Below are 27500 nucleotides of genomic sequence, written 5' to 3' on the forward strand. Positions count from 1 at the left end.
CTCACGTGTTACTATTCTCAGTCGGTAATACAGTAACGTAGCATATTACTATTAAAAGTAGAGACTAAATAACTGCCTCCGTAGCTGCTAAGTGCTCATATTTCATCACTAGTTGCCGACTTTGTCTGAAATAGCTTCATGCTATTCATGCTAGAAAACCACTTAAATTTCTCTCCTAAACTCCTAAATTGTGCGCCGGAAGACAGAAACAATGATCTGAAAGATGCTGTCAACCACAGAGCTGAGGGGAAACTGTATTTTCAGTGTTCAGCAACCCCTGTGATAAGTCATTTGATCTGCTGTTGGTAATAAAGTGTTGATTGTAGCCACTTTAGAACAAAAGGATGGGAGCACTAGGACTTTGTATTGATGGTGAAACCCTGTCTCATAAATGGGTTTCCAAATTATGTTGTGGTGATAAATGAAGTCACTACCTGGGCTACATTTAGGGTCATATTTTTTTCTGAGTAAAAAAGGATATACATTTATCTACTGCAGAGGGTTTGCATGAATATGAATGGTTGGGATGCATAGCTGGCACACAAAGCTCAGGACACAAGTTTAGAGTTTGCGTCATGAGTCTGTAGTGAGTTTAGGCAACCAAACACTTTGTTAAAGGTTCTAGAAAATTCATTTCTGGTTGATAATATTGCATTGTTTTAAGTAATTGCCAACTATTTCCACTATTAAACAAATCTATACCAAATTGTTCTTCTGGTCAAAAGACAACCATAAAAAGTTATTACATGCAAATGAGATACATCGCCAATAGAAAATTGTCTGATACATTCAGTATCAACATTTTTGGTGCTTGTCAGAAAACATCCAGGAAGTAAATCGTTTCCTTCCAAATGTATAAGCAAACCACTTGTAAAGAAATGTAAGGGCTGATCTTTTTATAAAAAGATGGAGCATGACAGCTCCCTAAAAGTGTAGCCAAACACCTCTATCGCCCCCTGCTGGCTGGCTGCAGTATAGCTCATAAAGCAGGCCTTCTCTATGTTAACAGATGGGTCAAACTATACAATCAAAATACATATCAAATAAAGTTTTCTCAGACGTGGTTTCTCTTATCATAGGTAGTTATTATCATGCTGATTTATGTCAAAGTGTTTCTTATGTTTAGTTTTAATGAGTTATTTGATGCTATAAAACGGGTCTAACACCATGATTGACAGCTCTGTTGACAAATAAAAACAGTAAAATAACAAATCTGTACATTTTATCATTCTTCTGGAAGCAGAACTGAACCTCGATGGTAAAAAGCTTAACCTATAAAAAGCACATAATATTACACATTTATTCCACTTTTGAACAGTCCACCTGGCCCTTACACGTTAAGTCATAGTTGGTGAGGATTGCATCGAGTTTGTCTCCTCAGTCAGGCGTTCACTGCCAGCTCCTGCTCCAAAGATCAGACACGTCCTAAACCTTCCTTACATAAGAGATTGTCATTTATGAATGTCTGTGCCAGAACTCTTTACAAGAGATCAAACTGAAGAACTTTACATTCTCATACATTAATGTCAGTGGCTTTGAACACAGTTTAATTACTAATCTACAGATGTCTCAGTTTTGTATAATGCAAGAGATTGAGCGAACATTGTGTTAAAGATACTCACAATCGTTAGAGTTGTTTTTCTAGGCCAGTCCATACTACTGAGAATGATTGAATAAGGCAATGGAAGCCACTGTATCTAGTGGAAAGTTGTGAGGAGGTTATAATCAGTTTATGTGGGTAAAAAAAACGGAAAGCCCGGCTCCCACCACCAGCTGGGATGGAGACTGGATAAACACGAGCTTTAAGTGCAATCTTGTCTCTCTCCCTCATGAGTAGCTGTCGTCTTGCAGCCACGAGCCTCCTGCACGCGGCTACTAAAAAGGTTAAAACCTCCCGTTCCCTCCAGCTGCTCGTGTCTTATCCTTGTCCATCTCCTCCGTAATGGATCGGCACTGCGGGATCGCAGAGGGAACGAGCTCCAGTGGAGAAGAGTTGAGGGATTACAAAAACCCTTCTATCAGCTCGTGCACACCTCCTCGCTGCGAAAGTCTCCCCCGTAGTGCCGCCTGCTTGACCACTGTTGTGCGATTAAGACCCTGAAGAAGAGTTCACAGCTTTGCTGCTAAAGTCACGTATTTACATTATGATTACATTCATGTTCTTCAGTCAGTTTACACACACACACACAGATCTACAGTAGGAAGATGAACGTAAAACATTCACTCTATGATAAGCTAATACTGACCAACCACAGGAACTTATATTGCACACTTTGTAACCAACTGACCGTGATGAAGAAAACATTAAAGCTAATCGTCTTCAGTCTTACTAAGATATTCAGCCACTGTCGAAAGACCTCCATTATTGCCAGTTTATAGATACCCTTTCTTCCTTGTTTTGATCCAAACTTTCTGTAAATCCACTTCAGCTGAGGAACCACAATCGATCTTCCAGTGTGTGAGATGTATGATCCAAGTCGCCTCAGTCACTCCAGCACCGTAGCACCTCATGCTCCTCATGAGACTACATTCAAACGAGGAGAGAACCAATGCTCCTGCACTGATCATCACTTTCCCAGCCAGCGATCATCTGCACTCTGCAGCTCAGACTGTGTGCTGCTCCAGGGAGGGCGGATGTTCTTTAGGCTGTTGCTGCGTTTCGGTCCGCTCCTCCGGCTGCTGCTCCGGCTGCTGCTCCGGTGGTGGATCCGATTTTAAGGATTCCTTCTGAGGGGGCTGCGGAGGTGCCGCCTGCTGCTTTGGCTCTGGATTTGGCATCTCTTTCCTGTCGCTGGGCTGAATCTCCAGAGCCGGCGTGTCCTTGCAGCAAAAGTACTGCTGCCAGATTTTCCTGAAGGCCGTGCGGAACTTCTTAATGCGGAAAGCGTAGACGATCGGGTTGACGGCAGAGTTGCCGTGGGTGAGCAGGATGGCGATGTAGAGGAGGACGATGGGCTTTTCGCACTCGGGGCAGAAGAGCGTGATGCAGTTGATGATGTGCAGGGGGAGCCAGCTGATGGCGAAGAGGAAAAGCACCAGAGCCAAGGATTTAGCGAGATTCAGCTCCTTGTCGTAGTACTTGTTGGGGTCCGTGTGACTGCTGGTGAGCTTCTTGTTGTTCAACTGCTTGTGGATCATGTAGAAGATCTCCGCGTAGATGACCAGCATGAGCACCAGCGGCGGCAGCACCCAGCCGAAGAAGTTGAAATAAACCATGTAGTCCATGCTGATGACGTTCTCAAACTGGCAGGTGATGATGAGGTCGGAGCTGATGGAGCCGTTCTGCTGCAGGCGCCGCAGGTTGTTCCAGCCTAACATCGGTGTCAGACCCACTATGAAAGCGACTGTCCAGCATATCACCACTGCCAGCCCCGCTCGCCGAGGGGTCACCACCCGCTTGTACCTGCAGGAGGAAACAACACATGTCAGCACTTTCTCTCGCAGCAGCGTCAGGGGAGGTGTGCTTTCTGTTTCACTTCATATTTCATTGTTGCAGTGCAGTTTGACTGACAAACGGTGCGAATCACAAGACAGAGTTATCATTTTAAAGTACAAAGCCTCTAGACACTTCACACGCACGCAGCTCTCACGCAGCTCTCTGCAGCTTGCAGCACATATTTCCACTAGAACAAGCCTCTGTTGTGTAATCCTTTATCAGTAAACTTTAACCTTCACGGCACTGCTGCTTCTCGTGCTTCTTATGTTCAGGGCAAAACCTAATCACAGTTCTGGAAATTGGCTCAATATTGACTGAATTATTACAACAGCACAGTGGACACAGAGTGCGATAGTTGGCATGCAACAACGTGCTTCACAGGTTCGGCTGTTCCATTGTTTGTGGTGTTTTATGGAGACAAAGCAGGAGGTAGAAAACGGTTAAAGGTGCAGAGGCTCTAAAATCTTATCAAAGCTGCTGTGTGACACAGAAGTGACACAGAATTACCCAGCCTGAGGCGGGGAGGAAGTCTGACCCAGCTCGTGTTGGAAAGCGTGTGGATCAGTGATGGATCCGTTTGGAATCACTCCTGGTTTGTGTTTACTGACGTTGTTAATGGAGGAGAAGGGGAACATTAGAATGACAATAACGTGACCTTTACTGTCAGTGTGGTGTAAAGCTAAACAAAACCCTCCAATTACCCGGGCTGACACAGGTGCCATGTCTTGGTTAGCATTGATTAGGGAGGTATGTGTTAACTTATGTCTGTGACTGAAGCGGAACGAGGAGATCGTTATTCACTGAGCCTGACAGCCGGCCGGCTCGGAGGAGATCAGATACAGATCTAACAACAGGGAGTGTGAGGGGGGGGAGGAAGTGAGAAAATGAACACTTTATGGTGCTACTGTAAAGGAGGAAATACAGTCTCATAAAGTCTTCTAATTTCTACCGCAGAAAGGATCTGCTCCCCCTCAAACAGATGTAAGTTCTGTGAAGGGAGAGGCAACTCCCTACTGAGTGAATCTCTGATTCAAATGACAATCACGCAGTAATCACTGACGTGCTGCTGTAAAATATTGTGGCAGACACCATTAAGCTTTCATGCTTCCATTCATAATGAGACTAAGAAGTCAAAAAATCCTGATAAAGTGCTTTTATACGCCTGGAAGACTTAGAGGAGTCTCAGACAGGAGATTAAAAATTGAGGCTATGATAGACTATTTTCTCAGACAATAAATTCCCCTCCTCTACAAAGCTTATCTTCGAAAGCTTTCAGCTGGCCTGTAGTTTCAGTCTGGCACGATAAAAACCCTGGTGGTCCCGCACAACAGATGCGAAGAGGGAGATGGAACATAGTTGACAGCAAACGTGACCTCCTCTGTGCCCTCCGGAAACACTCAAAAACATTACCCTGTGCAAAACCCCACCCTCAAATGCACCGAATCTGTCATTGTGCGACCACTCCACAATCTCCAGGACATGCACAGGGACTCATTAAAGCTGTTGCTTGATCAGCCATGCTCTGGTTAGCTGTCATGTCAGTAATAGTGAGTCAGAGACATCCTGTGAAGTGAAACAAGACCCATGAGGACATCAGTGCCCAGAAACACAGAGCTGGAGCTGTGGTGTGAGGGAGTGAGGGAGTGAGGAGGCTTTTCTGGGAATTAAAACATCATCAGCATCATCACTTGCACCTTACAGTGAGAAGAAGTGAGTCTGTGCCCCAATTACCTGGTCGGGATCTTGACCCTGAGGTAGCGGTCAATTGCAATAGCCAGCAGGGCCAGGATTGAACTTTGCGTCAGCACCAGCACCGTGCACGCGACCAGGAGGCAGCTGTAAAAGTGAGTTTGGAGTCCGATGCTGATGGTGATGGCCAAAGGGATGACGAGGGCTCCCACTGCAATATCCGCCAGGGCCAGCGACACGATGAAGCAGAACGTGGTATCTCGCAACGACTTATTAATTTTCACCGCCCAAACCACCATCACATTCCCGATTACAGACGCGACTGCAATCAGCACCTCCATCCCGATGTAGAGGGACTGCGTTGACAGAAGTGCTCCAGGCATGCTTGCAGATTTTTATGTCCTTGATATGAACGAGACTAATGTCAGAGAAACGCCAGTAGAGTGGTCCTTGATTCGGTTTTATTGTTACTACTGTATTTTCCAAATGCGCTGCGCGTCATCCAGCTTCACTGCGCCCAGATCCCCCTGGTTACCTCATGTAACTTACAACAAAATCCAGTTATTTTGATTGGAAGCAGCACGTTATCCAGCAGCATGTCTCAGCATGAGGGGCTTTCCCTTTGAAGCAGGTGTTGTTGTGGTCCGGCGGTGATCGTGCGTCGCTCCTGCTCTGTGCCCCGCGCCTCCACTTGGCTGAATACACCTGCTCCTAGTGAGAGCAGCATCCTTCCCATGCGCGCCGATTCATCCAAGAGGGCGCTTCCTCAGTCTGCGTTTCTTTTTTTTTATATTTTACAAAGCGGGTTTTAACAAGGAAAAAAAAAGAAAGTATCGTGTGGATGAACGCGCGCGCATTTGCAGCTCCTGCGCAGTGGACGGGTGCTCCCAGATCTCTGCCTCGCTGTGCTCGTAAGAGGAATGAAACAGTCGCCAAAATAGCCTATTAGAGATGTTGTCGCTTTTTGATTCTGTCCAATATAGCCTATAATCCTCCTTTGTCTTATTCCTTTGGAAGATGACACTGCTCCTCTTCCCATGCAGAGAGAAAAACACACACGCTGTAGCCTTCTGTTCTGTGGGACCGTCCCAAGGAAGTCAGGTAGTGGAGAGGTGCTCTGAACGCCACGCACTACTTTCTCTCACACCCTTTCAAATGCAAACGGACCTTGCTCTGTTGCCCATTGTTCTGATAAGAGGTGAGGCACTGTGCTGCCACAAACAGCACGCATAAAACTCATGGCAATAGCAGAGATCAATGCAGCATGTGTATGCAATTCCCCCAGTCACAAAGGAGTAAACATGCTCACAATGTGAATCCCACGTCTTCTGTTTTGCTTACATTTTACAAGTTACATTTAAAACACCTCAGAGAGGCAGAAATCTGTACCACAAAAAGATATTCAGGTCATTCTAAATATATTCATGTGGATCAGACTTCAAAGAGCTGCTCTCTGAGCCTGAGGCCAGCCCCATCCTCTCAACTAATAGGAAATCTATAACAGCAACACTAGAAACCTTACCATTGATTTATACCTATCGATCAGATATCATTTGCAGCTTTTGAAGAGGTTTGTGAGAGGGATGTTTTCCTGTTTCTGACTTTCACCGCTGACACAATAACCTCTCCTGTCGCTTTCTGAGAAACGCACCATAAACCTTGAGCAGCTGAGCACTGTAAACAGGAGTGCAGCACGGCACCGGTGGCATCTTGTGCTCCCTCGCTGGGGTTCAAAGGTCAACAGCTCGCAGCCACGTGCAGCGAGCTCACTGACCCTGGAAGGATCTCATCATTCACATCCAGGAATGACTCCGTGGGCTGGATGTGAATGTTCCCCACACGATGCGCGGAGCTCGCTGTAACTGTAACAGCTGACAGTTGCGTTGTGATACAGTGAAACAAACAAAGCGGGGTGATGTAGTCAGTGTTCACACCAAGAGAGCGCGTGTTATGGTAAGAGTTCCACTGGAGACAGTTTCCATCTGTGACCAGCATCATGAGGTATAGAGGTCAGCCAACACACACTGAGGAGGAAGAGGCCATATGGTCTGCCTGTGGTGATTGGCATCGGACCCACTTGTGACACTTTAATGAGCATAAGCGTGAGGGAGATGCACGAGGAATTAATCTTTATAGAGCAAAGGGTGTGAAGTAACAAGCGTAGGAGGATGCGACCGACAGGAATAACTCGGATGTTTCCACTTTGAAATAATTCTCACCGTCACGGCTGCATTTTCTTCCTCTCTTCTTCGCACTTCTTCAGTCGTCTGTCTGAATGATTTCCACTGTTACATTCAAGCAGGGTTCCGGAAAGAGGCTTACTCCATCATTTCAGGCTGCTGTCTTCCCATTGTGTGTCTCCTTTGAGCAGCTTAGAGACTCAGAGCAGACGACACAGTCGTGCTCAACATGGCCAACACAAACCTCATAGTGCTGTTTGTGCTTGTTCACAGTCAGTGTTTTCACTGCAGACGTGTGAGATATAATAGCCTCCCTCCTGAAATAGCCTGATTATTCTTCCTATCGTGGCCTTTTTCGGATTAATTTTAACAACCCTGAAGTGCCTCTATGATAACAGTTCAGTTGCTCTAACTGTCCGCAGAGTAAAGCGATGAGGACATGCTTCAGCAAACGAGTCAGATTTTGCCATGTGCCAAGTGCACCGGCCTCAGTTTTATGAGACGCTACAGTTCAGTGACCTTTTCCTGCAGAGAAGAATCAAAGAGCTCTCAGTAGTTACAAATGTCTGCAGTTTAAATGTGGAGTTTTCTGACTGCTGTGTGGCTGTGAGGTTGACTGCTTTTACCAGAACGGCTTCATTAAACGTACATCTTCCTGATCCTGATCCTGACAGATGACAGAAAGATCGTCTAATTGGCTCGGGCACAGTGTGACGCCCTGACAGCTTGTAGAGCGAATCAACCTTTTCCTTCTGACACAGCGCAATTTATATGACGGCTCCTTCTTCCTGGATGAAGCGCTCAGCCGTGTACATATTCAAATGATAGAAGATAACACAGGTGTCTTCAAAAACAATATTGCTCGGTCATAGGATGAACTGCAGCGGACTGCAGAAGCAGGAGAATCAACGTGATAAGTAGTGAAAAAAAACACTTGGGACCTGGTCTTATTAGCCAGGACTCCCTCCAGGAAAACTGTTTAGCCGTTACAAACAAGGCCGAGGCCACGGAGGAACACAATTGCAGCATTATTATCCCGGCCACTCCGGGAAAAACATTACAAGATGGATCGCCTTGGCTCTGCCGCCCAGAAGACCTACAGTGAAAAGCCCAGATTGGAGGCAATATGAGAACACTCAGGTACTCGCATGTTTCCCTTGGACAATTGAACAAGCACCTGAACAGCATTTAAGCTATTACAGCCGCTGGGAATAGATGCCTCTGTAATTTACATGGAAATTCTCCAGGAGAGGGTAATACACAGATGAACAGATATATACTCAAGCTAATCTCTTCTATGGAAAGTCTTTGCTTTGAGACGAGCAGCCGCTGACTCAGCGTGTCTCCACTACACAATTCATTTACATGTCAGAAATTAAAGTTGATATAGAGGTCAAACAGCGATGAAGTTAGTGTCACAGCATTGAACAGGAAACTTTATTGGTAGAAATACTGCACATCTGGTCACAATCGTTTTTGGCATCAAATTTCACATCATCCATGTGACCCAGATTACGGGTTACATTTCAAATAATGCACTTACGCAAGTTGGACCACTGACCTCATTGTCGTTCATCAGGATTACATAATCAGATCTTGAACACGAGTTCTTCGCTCAGAGAAAACAGCAGCGTGGGCGCACTGACTCTGGTGTAGGAGCTGCTCTCAGATCTGCCAGCTGGCTGACCCACGTCGTCCCGCCTGCCTGGCACCCACAGTGTGCCAGAGAAGTGTACCACCACCACCACCACCACCACCACAGGGGGGGTGTGGAGCCGAAAAGGTGAAAATGAAAAATGTCAACAGCAAGGACAGGAAGCCCACTCGTGATCAATAGGGTATCTGAACGCCTTGCTGAGTTTTTGAAGAGTAACATATTAATACCAGCAGGGCCGAAAAAACACCCTGAAATACTGCTTATATATCAGACGTCCCACCAAAAAGTCTGTCGCATTTCCTGATTATTTAGATAACTTAAAATTCATGAGACAATATGATATATATTTTGTGCAAATATAATTATACAATATATCACATAAGAATCCAAAAAAATCTAAATTAGCTTTAAAAAATGTAAAAAAAAAAAGTTCACTTCAGCTTGTTAAAACCCCCAAATCCTCAGTAACCATGACGACGAGTAACTGATTTAAAGGAGTGCTTCAGCCACTTATAATTATATTAAAAATATATAATAATATATAAAATTGCCTACTTACTCATCAGGCCTGTATTAATAGTCACAAAGTTAAAGAGTCACATATAACAGCACATTTAATCTTGAAGATTTTTATTTAAATAAATGTCTGTTAAGTCTATCGCCGAATGAGGTAACACAATGGTGATTGAGCCTATGGCCCACTGATGAAAGCCTTTGCGTTTGCAGTGTTTCAGACCGGATGTCTAGTACTTTAATGGAAAAAATCACAAGCGGCGCCCAGTTAGTGACGAATTTTCAATCAGCCAGCAGTGGTTGGTCTGCCAGAGAGGGTAGGCGAGCTAAGCAGCTGCTTTTCCAGTCTCTGCAAGTGTTGCGAGTAAACAGTAATCTACTATGGCTGAACAAACAAAGAAAAGATCGATGACTACAGATACAACTTCAAAAATGAGGGAAAATCCAAAGAAAAAGAAACAAATTGGACGCTCAGATGAAGGCAAATAGTTTGAAAAGGAAAGCGACCGTCAGCGAGGAAAATCAAGAGTTACAACCGGAGCAAACCGAGGACGTCACACGTGCAGCACTGTCTGGATATCTGGGAAGTGTGCTCCCGCAATTACTGTTTATCACCATAGGTGCCGCCAAAGAGAACGAAACTGAGACCTTCAAGATTATAACTTTAAAGCTCACCATGTAATGATTTATCCATTTGTTCTTTATACTGTAAACTAATCAATATGTAAAATTAAACTTTGTAGTTTAGGATAATTAGCTTTAAATGTTGAACTGTTCCTCCAGAAAGTCATAATGTGTTACATTGTGTTTAAACGTATATATTTAGCAATGTATTCCTATTGAATTTTATATGTAGTTTGATCCATTGGGAGAAAGTTTTCACTTCACTTTCTTGCCAAGAGGAGTTGGACGAGTAGATCAATACCACTCTCATGTCTGTTTGGTCAGAATGAATCTGCAGCCGTTTGGTTTAGTTCAGGATAAATGTGGTAACAGAGTGAAGCAGATGGACTCTTTCCAAAGGTCATAAAATCCACCTACCAGTATTTCTAAAGCTCACAAATTAACAAGTGAAGTTTCACACTTATCTCTGCAAACATAGAAATGTGAAAAATAACACTTTGTTTTCACACTTTAGTTTAAAACATTGGATGTAATATTTTAATCACTGACCATTAGGGTGGGTAGTCTCCCTCCCTTCTTGGCCAAGTGTTTGTGCTCGTGCAGCTTTAAATTTATTGTATAACACAATGACTGTATATAAAGATGGATGACGCGTCTCCATCTCTCATTGTACAAAATTGAAACCAAAATAACCCTTGTGACGGGCGTGACGTCATTTGGAGCCTGAAACAACCACACACTTTAATTAACAAAGACCTAGCAAAGACCCCGCACGCCGGCATATTTAACAGCAGAACAGCTTCTTGTGTTGGTCTAAAGCAGGGGTCTCCAACAGGTAGCTCACAGCCTGGATTTTAGAAGCTCGCCATGAGGTTCACAGACTCATGTGCAAAAAATCAGACGACAAGAAATGCACCTTGAAAGCCTCTTCCATCTTCAATTCAATCGAATACACAGATGTCCCACCCCCTCCAATACAAAATAATAGGATAGGCCTATCAGCTGTCAATAAAAAAAGGTGATGCTCCTGGCAAGTTTGTTAACGTCTGAACCTAACCAATCACAGCAACGTTGCAGCAACCTCCATCGACAGGGCGGGTCAGTGATGCTGTACGCTAGTTGAGCTAAAGTGAGGACTTCGGTGCTGTTTGCCTGTTTAGCCAGATTTATGATGGACAATGAAGGTGGCCACACCAAGACAAAGCAGAAAACATATTATTTCCATGGGGAGTGGGAAAGCAACTTTTTATTAACGAATGTGAAGGACAAGTGAGTGTGCCTCATCTGTGGTGCTAACATTTCAGTCGAGAAAGGAATCAACATGGGGCGCCACCAACAATTACAGCGATGTGATGCACATAGCTCTTGGCCACTTTCATTTTTTCAAAGTAGCTCTCACATGAAAAAAGGTTGGAGACCCCTTGTCTAACGCAGACGTTCACATATATGTAAACTTTAATGCCTGTAGTGATTGTTTTAGTTACGTTTCCTCTCGCCGATCCTCCTCCACTCTGCTCATCTAGAACAGATCGGCTGCAGGAACCAGATTTGTCAACAGAGCTGTCAATCATCATTTTTACAGCATCAAATAACTAATTAAAAATAAACTTGGCCGAAAAATGAACACTTTTATAGTTTGAAGCATGTCCCATCTGTTTACAAGGAGGAGGCGGGATTTATGACTTATACTGCAGCCAGTCGGCAGGGGGCGCTCCAAATGTTTTGGAATCACTTTTAGGGAGCTGTCATGTCATCCATCTTTTTATACAGTCTATGGCATAACATAAGATGGGTACCAATTGCCATCATGAGATATTTATGTGGAAGAAAAGGCCACCATGCACTTTGATGTGTGTGTGTTTTCATATTTTTCTACTATTCAGAGACTCCACAATATTTGGAGCATAATGATTCCCCACAGTGTCTTTCTCTCCCTTTGTGTGGAAGTGTTTGTTTGTTTGTGTGCTAACTGTGAAGAGGAGGTCCACTCCAAAAGAAAATGTAAACCCAAACCACCGGCTCCTTAATGCAGCTCCTCGGGGAGAGCCACTCCAAGTCATCCAACACCAGCATCAAATAAGATTACCGTGCAGAAAATACTGCATCTCCCACAGCTCTCCGCGCCATCCGCACACACACAGCAGCAGAGTGCCACTCTCTTTTTTTTGCGTCGTTAAATATTCAATTCATACCTTGCATGTTAACGCTGTTAAAATGTGGCCATCGTCGCCCGCGAGGCTCGATAATGAGCGACTGATGTGGGTGAAAACATTTAAGCTGTCCCCACAGACGCCTTTAAAGTTACATTCTTTCCAGCAGCCTACACACCAATCATGGAGTGACACGCAGAGCTGTTTGTAGACATAAAGTGAGGAACCCACTTCCTGTTTTCATGTGGGTGAGTTGGCGTTAATTTGTGTTGCTATTTTCGATATCACTTAAATTGGCCCCCATGAGCCCGGTATAGCTGATGCCAACAATGTGGAAGAGATTTATGATTAGTCGCAGTTTTTTCCTCGTGGCTGCGCAGATATCGTACGCCTCTGGATAATGAGAGGGAATATTCAATGTCCTTTCCTTACATGCGCTCCTATTACCGCTACACTATAATAATTGGAAGCAATTTGACAGCAGCATGTACAGTAACATGCCGCCCATGATCACAGCCTGTGCATGAAATATCGATGCTCGTCCATTGACTGCAGATTTCTAATTTCTCAACAAAGGTGATAATTAGGGGAATTCAGTGTATAATGGCATGTTGTGCACATGTGCTGTGTAAACAAGTCTTGCACTATACAATGATATCATTCTGTATTCAAAGGAAGTGAGAGGTAAAATCCCGACTCTAATAATAACGCCTTTCAAAACTCATGTCAGCACTTCCCTTTGAAATGTGCCTCTTGTTCTTGTTTGCCTCAACACAACTGAACTCTCTTTCTGCGCAGCGTACAAAGGCAACACAGAGGAAACCGGTGGAGGAATCATTGAAAGGGGGGAGAGAGTATAATTAGATAGAGGAGCAGGAGAGAGGCATCGGTAAGGGTTCGGCACTGCGACTGGGAAGATGAGTGGGGAGATGAAAGGAAAATGCAGGGAGAGGTGAGAAAACGTGGTTTGTTGACAGAATTCGGAGTCTAATCCGTGTTGGAGCTGTGGTCAATCCCGAATCAAAGGATGCGATGTGGCCTCTTGTGCATTTTATCGTTTCAGGATTAGTCTTTTAACTCACGGCTGTTGTCAGAACACTTCGCTGTGATGTTGCTTTGAACAGGCGCTTTGGAAAAGGGCGTCCTGACGAGAGAATGAAAAGTGGGTCAAACGTGTGGTTTTGGCTCTCTGAGGAAGGCGACGTGCTCCGGTCTCAGCCTCTTTGATGTGAGCTTGGTGATTTCGGAGGCTGTCAGGAGCCAGTGTTGTAAGAGAGAGAATTAATAATCAAGTCTAATTCCATAGCAGGCTACATTAAGAAGCTATGGTAGTCAGTGTGCAGAGTCTGCATACTAAAGACACTAGGGTTAGACTGGTCCTATGATTCTCAGCAGTTTGGATGCCACTAATCAGACTCCGACATACGTTGGGGACGGATGCATCGTACACAAACATATTCTAGATGCTGCTGATTGGCTGGGTAGGATGCATTTCATCTCCTAATGAATTCAAATTCTGTAACGTGTGAGCCTCAGTGTTTGTGTAATTGCTTATAGCTGGTGTCATACATAATGCCCGACTTGCCGTGTTCTATTAATACTCAAAACTGCATTGATGAGCCGAAGGCAAGCACCGTCGTGTTTGTTAAATGAGCTCTGGCGAGAAGATGGTTCAGATGCCTTAGTGAGACAGAAAACATACTGTACAAGCAAAATACAGTTGAGGACACATGACATTTGATGTGCAGATTCACATTATTAAAGAGGTATTATGCTGTTGCACATTTTAACACACATATGCTGTATATATTTAATGTTACAATGTTGGAAGTTTCAAACTCTGTTGGAGTAATCCCCAGGCTTCAGCTCAGTCTGCAGGCTGCTGTGAACGCCAGTTTAACACAGTTTTTTCTACAAGCTGCACTTTGTGATGAAACAAAGTTCGGAGAGCTGGCCAATCAGAAGAAAGTGGGCTTGTAAGGGTGGGGATAGAGCTGACTGAGTCGTTTCAGGCAGACTCTGTATGAGGGCCTGCACAGAGCACCAGTGTGAGAAAAATTTGGAGGTTTTTTAAACTGTAAATTATGCTAAGCTAGTCCAGAGGTATCACAGAGTGAAATATGAAGCTTGACATTAGCATAATACCCCCCCTTTAAAGGAAAAATGTACTTTGAAGAGCATGTGACCTTTTGGGAAGTGCTTCAATAAGACCAAACTTCTCTGTATCTCAACGACTGGACTTCAAGACACCACCATGGCCTCCTGGAACTAGAATATTCTGTCACCTACCAGGTAGATAGGGGATAATAATTCCTTTGCTCCTGTCCATCAATACTTTTTTTGTGTGTTTTTATTACAATAAAAACATGTTTTTATTACAATAAAAACATGTTTTTATGACAATTAAAGCATAATGTATGTGTACCAAGAAGGACCAGGTTTTATTGATCGTTCCCATCTTTTCTCCCTGTCCCTGCTTCCATTTTCCTCCCACAGTTAAACAACACGCAGGTTACATTATTGACGACACTAAATTGCTTGAAAGTGTGAACGTGAGCGTGAACACTTTCAAGCAATTGTCTCTATATATATGTCAACCCCGTGATTGACTGGAGGCTTCTGTGGGATAAGTGGGTACAGTCTAATGTGTGGATGGATGTATTTGTGACACAGCTGTGCAGGAGGAAGATATGTTGCCCAGTCTCCATATAACAAAGCCCAACCACTAACGGCCTTGGGGATTTGTTGACGTACAGAGGACCAACCGTGGGGCCAACATCTGCTCCTCCCACAGAATAAATGAGGCGAGATACTTTTGCTTCAGTTGCTGTGTGCTGCGTTCACATGGCATGCCAGCCTGCATTACTTGCTTCTGCTTTTTTCCTCCTCACCACCTCTCAGATGTAAGAATCCTCCGACTATAATGTGGTCTGAAAAGGGGAGTTATGTGGGTCTTCAGAAGCTTTGCACGTGGTGTAAATACTGTGGGCAAAACAGCAGCAACTTCACACCTTTCCTGCCTCCAGCAATGACAAATCTCTGTGAATAAAACACTGTGTTTCATGTAAGAAGGAGTCGCCTGTGTTGAGTTGCTGTCCCTGCTATCCAGATAAACAGTAGAAAATACAAATTGTCAATTGTTAGATTGTCTGTTGGTCACACTAAATAATCCCCAGAATTTTACCTCTTGGCAGTCACATCTTACATGTAGGCACTTCAGAAACCAATTATCTCTTTGGCAACTCTATTAAAATTGGATAGCCTTAAGGAAGAAAATATTACTATCTGCAATGCCGGGAAACAAACAACCACTCGAGTTAGAAAGAAGGTAAGAGAGGTTTGCGCAAATTGTTTTAACCAAAGGCACATTTCTTCCCTGCCGGTTCTTTTGCACATTCGTCCTCTTTCTGCTCCCTGAAATAGAAATGAAAATTGATTCTAAAGGGTCTTCTGCTTCTTAGCACCTGCAGTTTCTTTCAACCCATACAAGGTCTGCGAGGGAGCACGATAGTTTATTAATGAGACGAATCCCCAAGCGCTGTGGCCACTTGCCATTTCAATTTAAGGGCAATATTTCAAAAGACGGAAATGTAAAAATTATAAAGTTCCTTTTGGAGAGTGGTGTGTTTGTGTTTACACGAATGGGACAGCTCAATATTAGAGCTAATACAGGAAATAATTAGAGCTATGTGAAAAGCATTATTCTTGCCTGTGCGTGGATGCTCAAGCGGCAGGCAATAAAAGGAGTTCTGCTACGTGGGCGCTTCTGTCACTGGGTGAGGGGATAAAATCCCATTGAGATATGAGGATGCATTATTAACATTCAGCAGAGAATGAGTATAGGCGCCATTTTAGTCTGTCATTTGAATTGTCATGATTAAATTATAAAGGCAATCATCAGTGTAGTGCACTGTGCCCTGCATCTCTCAGCTGACAAACGTCACTTAGTTTAGCTTTGATTTATTTAACATCAGAGGGTTTTATGAGCTTTGAAATCACACTTTAATTGAGGAAACTGGCAATAAATGAGTTTCAGAGAGCAGATTGTTCTGTGAGATATAAGGATGTAAACATTTATGTCGTCAGTCAGCTTGTTTTGATTCTCCATCCATCCATCCATCCAATCCTCCATCCATATATCCATCCAATCCTCCATCCATATATCCATCCATCCATCCATCCATCCATCCATCCATCTATGCAATCCTCCATCCATCCATCCATCCATCAATATATCCATCCATCCATCCATCCATCCGGTCATCCATCATCCTTACATCCATTCATTTCTCTGTCCTTCGATCCATGTAACAATCCATCCACCACTCCTTTCATCCTTCCATCTACCGTTCATCCATCTATCCTTCCATGAAGCAATCCATTAATTGATTAATCAAGCAATTTTGAATGTATTAATGATGACATCTTAACATTAAAAAAAATCATATCCTGACCATCTCCTATTCAAGGATTTTCCAGTTATGCTAACTCCTTCATTCCTTCTGCTATCAGGCTACTAAACGGATTGAATGCATAATCCGACTGGGGAAGTCCTTTGTTTCTGACCAGCATCCCGTGAACCTGCTGTTATCACTAACATGGTGTTGTTGTGATGTCAGCCTATGCACTTTATCTGTTCTATTTATTGTTCTTTTATTCTTCTTATGGATGGGTAAGATTGTAAAAATAAATTGCCCTCTGGGATCGCTAAAGTTTTCTGAATCTGTATCTGAAATGTTATCTCATGACACTGTACATAGAGAGCAGATCCATATCTATCTATCAATCAACCATCAATTCATCCATCCTTTGAAAAAAAAAAAAACATCCATCCATCCATTTATCTATACATAATTTTATTCAATCCAATTTTATTTGTATAGTGCTAAATCATAACAAAGTTATCTCAAGACGCTTTACAGACCAAGAGAACAAGAGCATCCATCCATTCATATATGAATTCACCCTCCATCCATTCATCCATCTCATTATAAATATAATTTCAAACAATGAATCAAACAATCATTCATTCATTCATCCATCTATCTGCCCATCAACCATCCATCCATCATCCATCCATCATGCATTTATCTGTACATTGTTTCGAAACAATCAATCAATCCTTTCTTCCATCCAAGACGTAAACAATCAGTTGGTCAGCTTGTTTTGACTCGTCATCCATCCATTTATCATCCAACCATCCTTCAATCCATTAATTAATCTGACGCCCATCCAACCATTCATCCATCCATCCATCCTTGGATATATCAGCTATTTCACCCACGCGTCATCCGCCGATCTAACAATCCATCAACCATCCATGGATTAAATCATATGCCCTTCATCCATCCATCCACCATCTATATATACATATATTATGATAAATCTATCAACACATCCATCCATCCTTGAAAACAAACAATTATTCAATCCATCCATCCATCCTCTCAAAAAGTAGTCAATCCATCCATCCATTCTTTCAAACAATCAGTCAATGAATCAATCAATCAATGATATTAAGTCAATCCACCCTTCAATCCTTCCATCATAAAGTGTTTCTGATTTACTCTTGATTGAAATCAATAATATTGATCCGTGTTGATTTGTTCACAGATACGAATTTTCTTATCAGCGGTTCTGGAAGATATTCCTTCTCTCCTAATTCCATCAGCTTCCATGAATATTTACCAACACGTGTGACACCTGGAGAAATTGATGTGACTCCACACTCAGAGGTTACAGTGTGTGTACAGTTTGTGTTGTCCTTTTTGTATGTTCTATTTTCATATGCAGATTGCTTCATGGCTTTGCATGTTCATACGCAATTCCTTCTGATTAATTCTTGACCCGGTGACCCTCACGGTGGAAGTGACAGCCGTGCAAAAGCTCTTGATTAAATGCTTTGCTGAGCCAAATGCATTTTCTGTGCACTGATGTATGCACCCTTCATCATCCTCCACCCTCCATATAGGAATTCATGTTTGTTTCTATGGTAACAGATACAGGAATTATTGCATTTCGGTGACGTGAACATTTGCAGTGTTTAGTGACATGCTTACACAAACTCACACAAACACTAAGCTCTTATGAATTGAGGTGAAGTCGAGCTGAATGTTGGAGTTTGCAGTGCAGAGGGGGCCAGGGAGGTAAAAGCCTTAAAAAACAGATGAGACTGCTTTTACCAAAACACCCAGTGAGCATTTTTCCCCTCATTTGCCTCGGATCCTTTTAACCCAGGCATCTGGACCATGGCGGCAAACAACTTAAATGTTTTACGCCTGGGCAACCCAAGCCTATTTACAAAGCAGCTGGGAGACTGAAGAATGCGAAAATGAATGTAGTGAAAAGGAGAGATGATCTTTGGGGATCAATACTTCCTCTTTGCACGTGTAGCCTATATAGGTACATTGGTGACAAGAGTGGCTGCTGGTGTAGGACAGGAAGCCGGGTCAGCGGGGTCATTTCAGGGCGTTTTTTTATTTGTTTGCTTGGCTGGTTTTGGTAGGGTAAAAATGATATATATGAACTATTAAATGGAGGAAAGAAAACTGTAACACTGGATACATTAGTATTCTGTCATTGTTTTTAGAGGGATTATAGGCGTGTGTGTGTTTGTAAGGATAGAAGGGCAGGAGAGACAGAGAGAGAGAGAGAGAGAGCGAGAGAGAAGGAAAAAAGAAAATGGGAAAAGCTCTTAGAGGCATGAAGAGGCGTCAGGAGAAAACCAGTTTTATTTACTTCTTTATTAATCTATTTATAATTTATTCCCCAATCTTTTATTTTTTTAATGATTTATCTTGTTATTCGTGTTATCGTGTTATTTTATTGTTCTCCCTTTTCTCCCACCTCCTTGCTTTCATTATGTTCTCCTGCTTGAGGCACACACAAAACACTCAGTAGGTTGCTGACCCTCGAGGTGGTATGGAGGCTCATTTGGTTCTGAGGAGCATCGTTCTCCTCGACCTAGCAATGATCACCCTCTCACCCTCACCCTAATGGCCAATACTGCCTGAAGAGAAATGTGTGTCTCCTGGATAAACACTGGAAGTGCCGGATGATGCGGCAGCAAGTGAGGACTGAAGTCAGCTAACTGTTTATGTTAGCTAACGTTGTGTGCTGCTATTTCATTGGAATGAAATTAATTTACTTAATTGAGGGTTAATAGATGTTAATAACATAAACAAAAGTAATAAATAAAACTTAACTATAGTACCTCATCTGTGAACGTGACTTCTACCTGGGTTATCCCTTGGATGGTAGATTTTCACCACAAAGTTGTTTAATGATAAAGACTACAACTACCCTGATCCCATGCTTCTTCAAGATATCATCAAACTACAACTTGCGTTTTTGTTTTAATTGAGAGACATAAGCAAAAAAGAAACAATTCAATGTTTTAACTTAATTGTAAGTTTATATATATATATATATATATATGTATATATATATATATATATATGCACGCACAGGAGGCTGTGTGGTTCATAACATGCTTGCAATATGGTGAGAATGGGAATAAACTGGTATAAAAGTAATAATGCAGAATTTAGCCTAGAATGTGAATGGGCCTGGAGAGAAAGGTAAGTGAGTAACATCTCTGTATTCAGCCAAAACAACCGTCCCTGAGAGGAACAACATCGGTATTTCCCTAGATTGACAGTTGCCTGTCCGGCGGCTATTGAAGCGCTCACGCTTCATTACCCAACCAGAGAGAGAGAGAGTTTATCAGCCACCACAAAGATCTGCTGGAATGCATTAAGGACGCTGCTGGACTCCAAACCAATCACTGTCAATGCTGGCAGCGGACAAACTGCTGACTGACTCAGTGTTCCTAAAGCTGAGGTGTTACAGGACTGTGAAACAGCCAGTGGCAGCTTCCTCCACAATTAGCATATTCATGTATAAGAATGGATTCTGTCTGACACGACTTGAACACACATGGGCTGAAGCTGCAACCCGAGGCTTTGTGCTGCCTTATATGATAGTTTCCATTATGAAACAGGGAGAAATGTTATAACCTCTGAAATACACCTTTAGAAAACACTGATATGACAACATCCTCTAGTCTAGGTGTAAAAAGAAAGTCATATGTAAGCCTGGCAAGCTGGTTCCTTGGTTGCCAATGTAAAATACTCTCTATGAATAAGGTAACATAGCCTGGGAGCAAGACAAATCTGTGAGTGCATGTTTTATTTGTTTTGGCAGATGCGTCTGGTCCCCCTCCCATTCAGGCAGGTTTCCATTTGACCTGATTCAGGTCTGGCCAATTACAGCTGTTTACGAAGGGGCACGTTAAGTGTTTATGTTTAGTAAACAACCAAGATGGCTGCTGCTTACGTGGAAAGTGTTGGGAGCTACACCAGGTCCCGCCACACTTGTAATGTATGTAACTAGGATAGCACCTTTGTTCGCTCTGATTGGTTGTGGTGTCTACAGCGATTTGAGTCTGCACCAGTTGATGAACTGAGAGGTTCCCGACTAGTTCTCCTGGTCCTGTGCAATACACTGAAATATTTTCATCATGTTTAAGACTCCGCTGGCTAAAACCGACCCACCAGCACCCTCAGTTACAAACTATCATGGTTGCCAAACATTTTTTAAAAACCTTTGAAGAATTTTGGCTTTAAATCTAACAAGTCTGCATGCTAATAGGAAACAAAGTTACACAAGTACATCCACAAAACTAATTACACAAACAACACCTCAGAATTTAGATGCTGAAATAGTAGACATTTGTTGAAACATGGTCTTATTTTATGGAAAACAACTTTATAGTAACTGCCGGAGATTTATGGCAGCTTTGAGACTGAGAAGGTCACAGTTTCCTTTAGGACCCGGCAGCACAAAGAGTGCAGTTTGCAGATATACTGATGTTTTATCACAGCGGCTGAAAGATCCTTATGTCTGTAAAATGAATGTGGATCCAGTGTGAGGACTAATAGCCACTTGCTAAGGTTACATTTTCATCTTCAATGCCTCCAGGGAACCAGGAGCAGCCTGTGATAAATGTACTACAGAGGTGTTTGATATCTACTGTAATATTTTTATCAAACAATGTCAGTGGGAGAGATGAATATTTCATAAATACATTGCCATTCGCATAAGGCAGCTTAGGGACATTGTTTAAGGGAGGCAAATATGGAAAGTGGACAGTATTCCAAAAAATGTGCAGTGAAATCAAAATTGCAGGGCTTGAACGTGTCTGCATACAAGATAGTGAAAAGTGTATCTTTGTGTGACAAGAAGATAGGAGCATAATAGGCTTTAAACACTGTGTAGTGTAAGGGGGACATGAGTTCTATATTATGTAAAAAGACCCTCATGTCCAATTATATGTATTTAGCTGGTTTAAAGGGCTCGCCCCTCACTGTGTCTCTGCAGTCCAGCTATTAACCTTGTTTCTCTCAGTCTGTTCAGAGTATAAATTATTCCTGCACGCTTTCCTTGTCCTTTTTCTGCTGCTGTAAGCTTCCTGTTCTTCGTCCAGATTCGGGCCGTTGTTCTGGGGTTGCCATGCTTGCCAGTATGTGTTTGCAAACCTGAGGCCGATTGTCAGAGACATCAGGCTCTGAGATGGCCCCCTGAGTGCCGCCAAGGTCGCCACAACTGTCTTGTCTTGTTTCTTTAACTCTCTCTAGTTGCAGATTGGCTTCGTTTTTCTCTGTTATGTTGGCCTGCCTTTAACTGCAGTCTTTTGGTTTGGCTTATCTTTTGGATACATGTTGGTTGGCTAGGTATGCTTAGACAAACTGTCCTGCTTATTGGGTCATTGTCCCAACAGCTTTTGTTAAACGACCCGTACTCAGGTCGTTACAGATAAGGCAGGTTTCTGGTATTGGAGTTTGCATTTCTGGCTTTGGTGGTTATAATTTATATCGTATTATCTGCAGTACTCTAGGGAATGATTACAGCTGCTGAGAAATTGTAATGCAACTTCAGTATTTTCTGTAAACTCTGCATTTCCTCCACAAGTGTGCCTTTGTTTGTAAGTTTCAACCAGTTTATCTTTCCCCCTTTTTTTCGGTCTTTTGTTAGCAGAAAGTTTCAGACTGCTTACACAGCAAGGACCCCTGCTGCCCTTAGCCAAAGCCTCTCCGATAATCAGAGGTGCACATGTCAGAGGAAACTTATATTTATTGTTATACGTTGGTGAAGCTTTATTTAGATGATTTCACAATAAAGTTTGTTATTTTCAAGGCTTACAGAGCACTCTTTAAACTGTCCTCTGGTTACTTGTACTTATGCAAATGACTTCTTGACCAGCCATACTCTATAATAATACAGTAGATTAGAGCAAATGTAAAACATGAGTGTAAGTTTTTGTTAAGTGTGTGAGAGATGTGTTGACCCAAGTCTGTTGTTGTTTTTAAGGCCACAGTTTTAACTGTTGTTGAATAGGACTCGCACTGGTTTGTACTTTGTTGTCTCTACATCACTCGTCCAGCATTAGTCTTTACTGCATGCAAAAATAAGAGATCACGTCGAATTTGCCGAGATCAGCATCTCGCACTGCATGTATGGCCAGTCCGATCCAGATCTGAACACCAATGAAACCTCCTGAGTGTGATCAAGAGGAAGATGGATGGTCACAAGCCATCGAACAAATCCAAGAGTGGTGTAACGTCACCCAACAGCAATGTGAAGACTGGTGGAGAGCATGCCAGGATGCATGAAAGCTGTAGTTAAAAACCAGGTTATTCCACCAGATGTTAATGTCTGAACCTAAAACATTAGTATTCTGTAGGTAAAACATGAACTTGTTTTCTTTGCATTATTCAAGGTGTGAAAAACATCTTTTGCTTATCTTCACCAGTCGTCATTTTCTGCGAGTAAAACACCTAAATGAAAATATTGTATTTGGAAGTAGGGAGAAATGTTGTTTACAATAAAACAAGAGTTCATTATACTCAAACACGAACCTAGAAATAGAGAAACCAGAGAAAAACACATTTTTGCAGTGGTTTTACGGTGGTCAGGACTTGCTCCTGGTCAGTGTCTATACCTCAGCAACAACAAATGTCGACGTAACATCACCTGAGGATTCTATTGCATCCACTGTACTTTGATTTGCCAGCTTCTCCTTATTTTACCGGAGTGGTTTATTTAGTTTTTCCCCATTGAAAGCCGTTTGTATGGTTGATTCAAATTGTGCTTTATATGCACATTTGTATCTATACGCACTAACTTTACAGTTTAGTGTAATACACATTGCAGCATCTATGGTCTTGTTCCCTTGCATCAGTCAGGTGTTGATTTCGAAGTCGAGTCATGATCTCTATGTCTTACTCGTGTTGCTGTGTGTTGGTATAGATTTATTCAGAGATATTTTGAAGCTGTATTTCTGTCAAACATAGAGAAATGAAGATGATGTCTTCTTTATAGACACCCATTAATCTCAAGCGAAGCATATAAACCAGCACATAGTGTGCTATATATTGCCTTCATATATTGTTCTTCTTATTCAAATGATACAATTCTGTGTTGCCGCACACACTGTGCAGCTCTGTGAGGTTGAGATTGTCTTGGCTGAATTTCTCTTTCTTGGTTTACTGACAAATGAGGGCACAGATTAAAACACACACACACACACACGCACGCACACACAGATGTCATGATGCTGTGATCCAGATAATCCCAGTGTTGTTAAGGTATCTGCGCTGAGAGTCTTTGATGTCTCCACAAGCTGTCTCAGCCTCGAGACACAGCAGTGAAGTGACACAGTACTTTCCCTGTTAATGTCTTCTTTTGCTTTATCGTTTGAAAAAAAAAAGCAAAGCTGTGATTGTCTTTTGTTTTGGGGCTGCTTTTCATTTCCTTGTTGTGAATGCGCATGAATAAAACATGGCTCGGTCAAGGTCTTCTATCAATTTCCTCTAAAGGATCTACTAAAGTGTCCGGGTCTTTACCCAAGGGCAGGACGTCAGGTTGGTGCTCCTGTGCATACTGATTTTTACAGTAAATAACCTTTCATAAAGAAGCACAATGACGGGAAACAGATTAACCCCATGTTTGGACATTCATGGCAGACTATTTTCAGGCTATTAAATGGTTAAATGCCAAACTGTTTGGTTTAGTTTATGTTTTCACACAGATACAAAAAACATGAAGGAAATGTAAAACATTTTTTTATGAGGGTGTGATAGAAATCTGTAATGTCTTAAATAGATGACTAAAAAGACAAAAAAAAAAAGGCAATATATGCCCAAAGAACATCTTATTGTCCTTGTTACACTTTGGATTCTGGGAAGTTTATTGGGATTCAACATGGTAGACCGTTCACTTCCTGTTTCCTGCGAAGAGTCATCTTTAGCCATGATATTGTTTTGGCTCTAAGGAAATTATTGGATGTAGTGTAAGCTGTACCTCTTGTTTAGTTTTGCTAATTAGCATACATTAGCATGCTAACAGGCTAAAGTACTTAACCTGCTAAATATCAACGTTTATGTTGGTGCTAAGATGCTAATTATAGTCTCACAGAGCTGCCATGACATGGCTGTAGACTCTTTGTGAACAAGACAATGAATGCTCCCTAACTACTTCTTTTTTTCTTTTAAGCTAGCAAACCCTCGCAGTGTCAGACTAGAAGAGCTGTGATAGAACAGTTTTTGAAGACCGTGACATCTGGTAAAAAGCGTCTTTGTCTCGTCCTGGAGGGAAATTACAAACAATGACTTGTTGGGAACGTAGCAGTAAGCGGGGCAGAGACAAGTTAATTGCTTATGGACCAGATGTCAAGTCGTTCTGCATTAAATAAACTGTGTTCTGCCTTTTATACTGGAGTCGAACAGTATTTAACATTTAACCCCTGTTAAATCGGGCTGTGAGCGTAGCTGTGACTGAAGGTCTGTTAATCAATCTGCGTTTACCCTTTCACATCGAGGGTTAACATGGATCTTTATTAGGTTTTTCTTCAGCGTGGAAGCAGTAAAGGAGTCATTGTCTTCTTTCATTGTGTTACAGACGCATTGATAATTACGTTTTTGTGTCAGTCAGTAATGACTGTCTTCCTTTTTCTCTTCAAAGCTTTCCAAGACACGTCTTTTCTTTCTAGAAGAAACCAATGCTGTTCTGTCTTACACTGAGGTTTACCTTCGGTACCCAAAGGTCAAATTGAGTTAATTACTCCACCGCAGAACACTGAGGGAAAATCAAACAACAGCGCTCGACAGGCCCGGTCCTGTTTGTACCACAGAGAAGAGGCTGGGGAGAGCGGCCTAATGCTCTGAAGTCAGCAACCAGACAGGACAAACCTGCTAAATTATAGATGACCTGGACAATTGAAGGTGAAAGTTTCTTAATGGAAAACTTTTCAAGCAACACACAGATGAGATGCAGAGAGAGAGAGATGACCGGGCAGAGAGGTGCATTTGGGATGAATATTTCATCCTCCTCTCCCTCTATCTTTCTTTATCTCGTTCTGTTTCTGACGAGACAAGTTCTGCTCGAACAGAGCATCTGTCATTTGCTGAGGCGTTTTCGTGGCCTTGGCCGCAGCCTCAAGTTCAGCCCCTCGCTCCCACCGAGACCAATCACAGGTCACGCCTGCCTTCTAGTCATGGCAGCGCTGACAGCCAGCCAGCTGAATTTCAGATTTGGCACAGTGGAGATTTCTCTTGCCATCCAGTCTGACGCTCTCTTTTTATCACACTGTTGCATTCCCAGGCCTCTTTATTTTCCTAACTCTTTCTCTCCTGTGCTCCAGATCATTTCCTTGCTTCACCTGTCCGGCTGTGGGATGATTCTCAAATGTTCCTGCTTCAGATTTCCACATCACTCATTCTTCTTCTCTCTCTTTTTATCTCTGCGCTAACACCCCGCCTCCCACACCAGCCACCCACATACACTTTCTCCTGCACTCTTGTAAGCCTGTGTTTTACATTTCAGCAGCTACTGCCATGCAGCGTTTGCATTATGCTCACGCTGACACGAGGGCGCTGTCAATTAGAAGAGGACTGTAATGTAAAACTCTGGGGTGCTCTCTGCAGGAGGCTAAGCGGCATTTCAATCAGAATGCAATCAGGGCTGAGCCACGAATCTGACAGCTAATCCCTGACATGTCATCATGGAAATGCCAGTTTAATGGTGATGGTGAAAGTCTTCCCTGCATGTTTTTGGAGGTATTTCCATTCCACATTGACACATTGTTGTGTGATTTAAAGCTATAAGTGAGAGAGAGCGTGTTTTCATTCCCTCCTTGCAGACACTTGCCCATCATGTCATGTCACTTGCTAATAGGAGTTATACGGCCCACGCTAACAGTTTCAACCCTGACATGGTGGCAGGAGTAACAAGCTGCAGTGATTCCTGTCTTGTCTTCATCACTAACAACTGTGACAGTCGCCCAGTTTGCTCCATCGAGTGCTTGTCGCAATACCTGGGAGGAAACTTGTGTTACAAACCGGACCATCATTCTCTAGAGAAGGGAGACAGGGTTTGTCTGTTATTGCCTCATTATGCTGCTTCCTGCTCCTGTGCAGGTTATCTGCTGCTGGGTGAGGTGACCTGAAAAGTTTCTGCACTGGAAAGCTTGTGCCGTGCATAATAAAAGTGCTGCAGGAGGAGCACACATAGTCAGCAAATTAGAAAGAGGAAGTAGTTTAAGCGTGAAGTCAAAGGTGCTTTCCATTTTTTATACAGCGATAATTATCGTCACAAAATCCAACATGTGCTGCACGGCTACAAACATGAAAAATCTATATCCATAAAATACATACATACAGAGAGTGCTCTGGATCACATGAATAATGAATGGACACTAACGCTGCGCTCGAAATAGTCAACATGGCCGCCTGGCATGACAGTAGAGGGATACTGAATATTGGATTGCATCTCTCGTTGCTGCGATCGATAGCTGGCAGGTCGACGTCTCGTCAGTCTTAGAATGAAAATGAAAAGGATATTCAAGGTTATAACACGTCTCCGGTGCAACTTTAAACCGTGGGTCAAGCTGCAGATGTAAAACCACCACCACGCTGAACAACTCACTGCTTTAATGGGGAAACAGAGAGTCCACTTTTCGCAGACCAAAGTGTTTCTGCTTTCCCCTCCAGCTTTCACTCAAAGAGAGAAAGTCTGGCCCAAAGAAAGACATTAAAGCACATCCCTGATTCAGTCTGATTGCAGTCCTCCCTCGTGGGCTCGCCTTTCTGTGACACTAATCGCACAAGAACGTCTTAATGAGTCAGACGGCGTGCGCGGAGAAAGGGACTGTGGGAGTTTGTACAGTATCCTGTTGATGATTGCTGCTCCCT

General features: G+C 42.8%; 1 protein-coding gene across 1 annotated transcript; it reads right to left on the reverse strand.

The window, feature by feature from the left end:
• Positions 1-1085: 1085 nt before the first annotated feature.
• Positions 1086-5508, reverse strand: adora1b (adenosine A1 receptor b). The gene is made up of 2 exons (XM_069660214.1): positions 5168-5508; positions 1086-3403 (listed from the first exon to the last, which is right to left on the reverse strand). Exons 1-2 carry the CDS (start codon positions 5506-5508, stop codon positions 2605-2607), a joined length of 1140 nt encoding a protein of 379 aa, XP_069516315.1. The 3' UTR covers positions 1086-2604.
• Positions 5509-27500: the final 21992 nt, after the last annotated feature.

The sequence above is a fragment of the Semicossyphus pulcher genome, unplaced genomic scaffold (assembly GCF_022749685.1).
Source record: "Semicossyphus pulcher isolate SPU_LCO1_2020_fin unplaced genomic scaffold, fSemPul1.0.p SCAF_13, whole genome shotgun sequence".
Classification (NCBI taxonomy): domain Eukaryota; kingdom Metazoa; phylum Chordata; class Actinopteri; order Labriformes; family Labridae; genus Semicossyphus; species Semicossyphus pulcher.

What these genes read in the sequence shown, in the direction of transcription:
- adora1b (XM_069660214.1), bottom strand. Translation starts at nt 5,508, where the DNA reads ATGCCTGGAGCACTTCTGTCAACGCAGTCCCTCTACATCGGGATGGAG. An exon ending in AGGGTCAAGATCCCGACCAG is followed by an intron (nt 3,404 to 5,167) that starts GTAATTGGGGCA and finishes TTCCTCCTGCAG; the next exon opens with GTACAAGCGGGTGGTGACCC.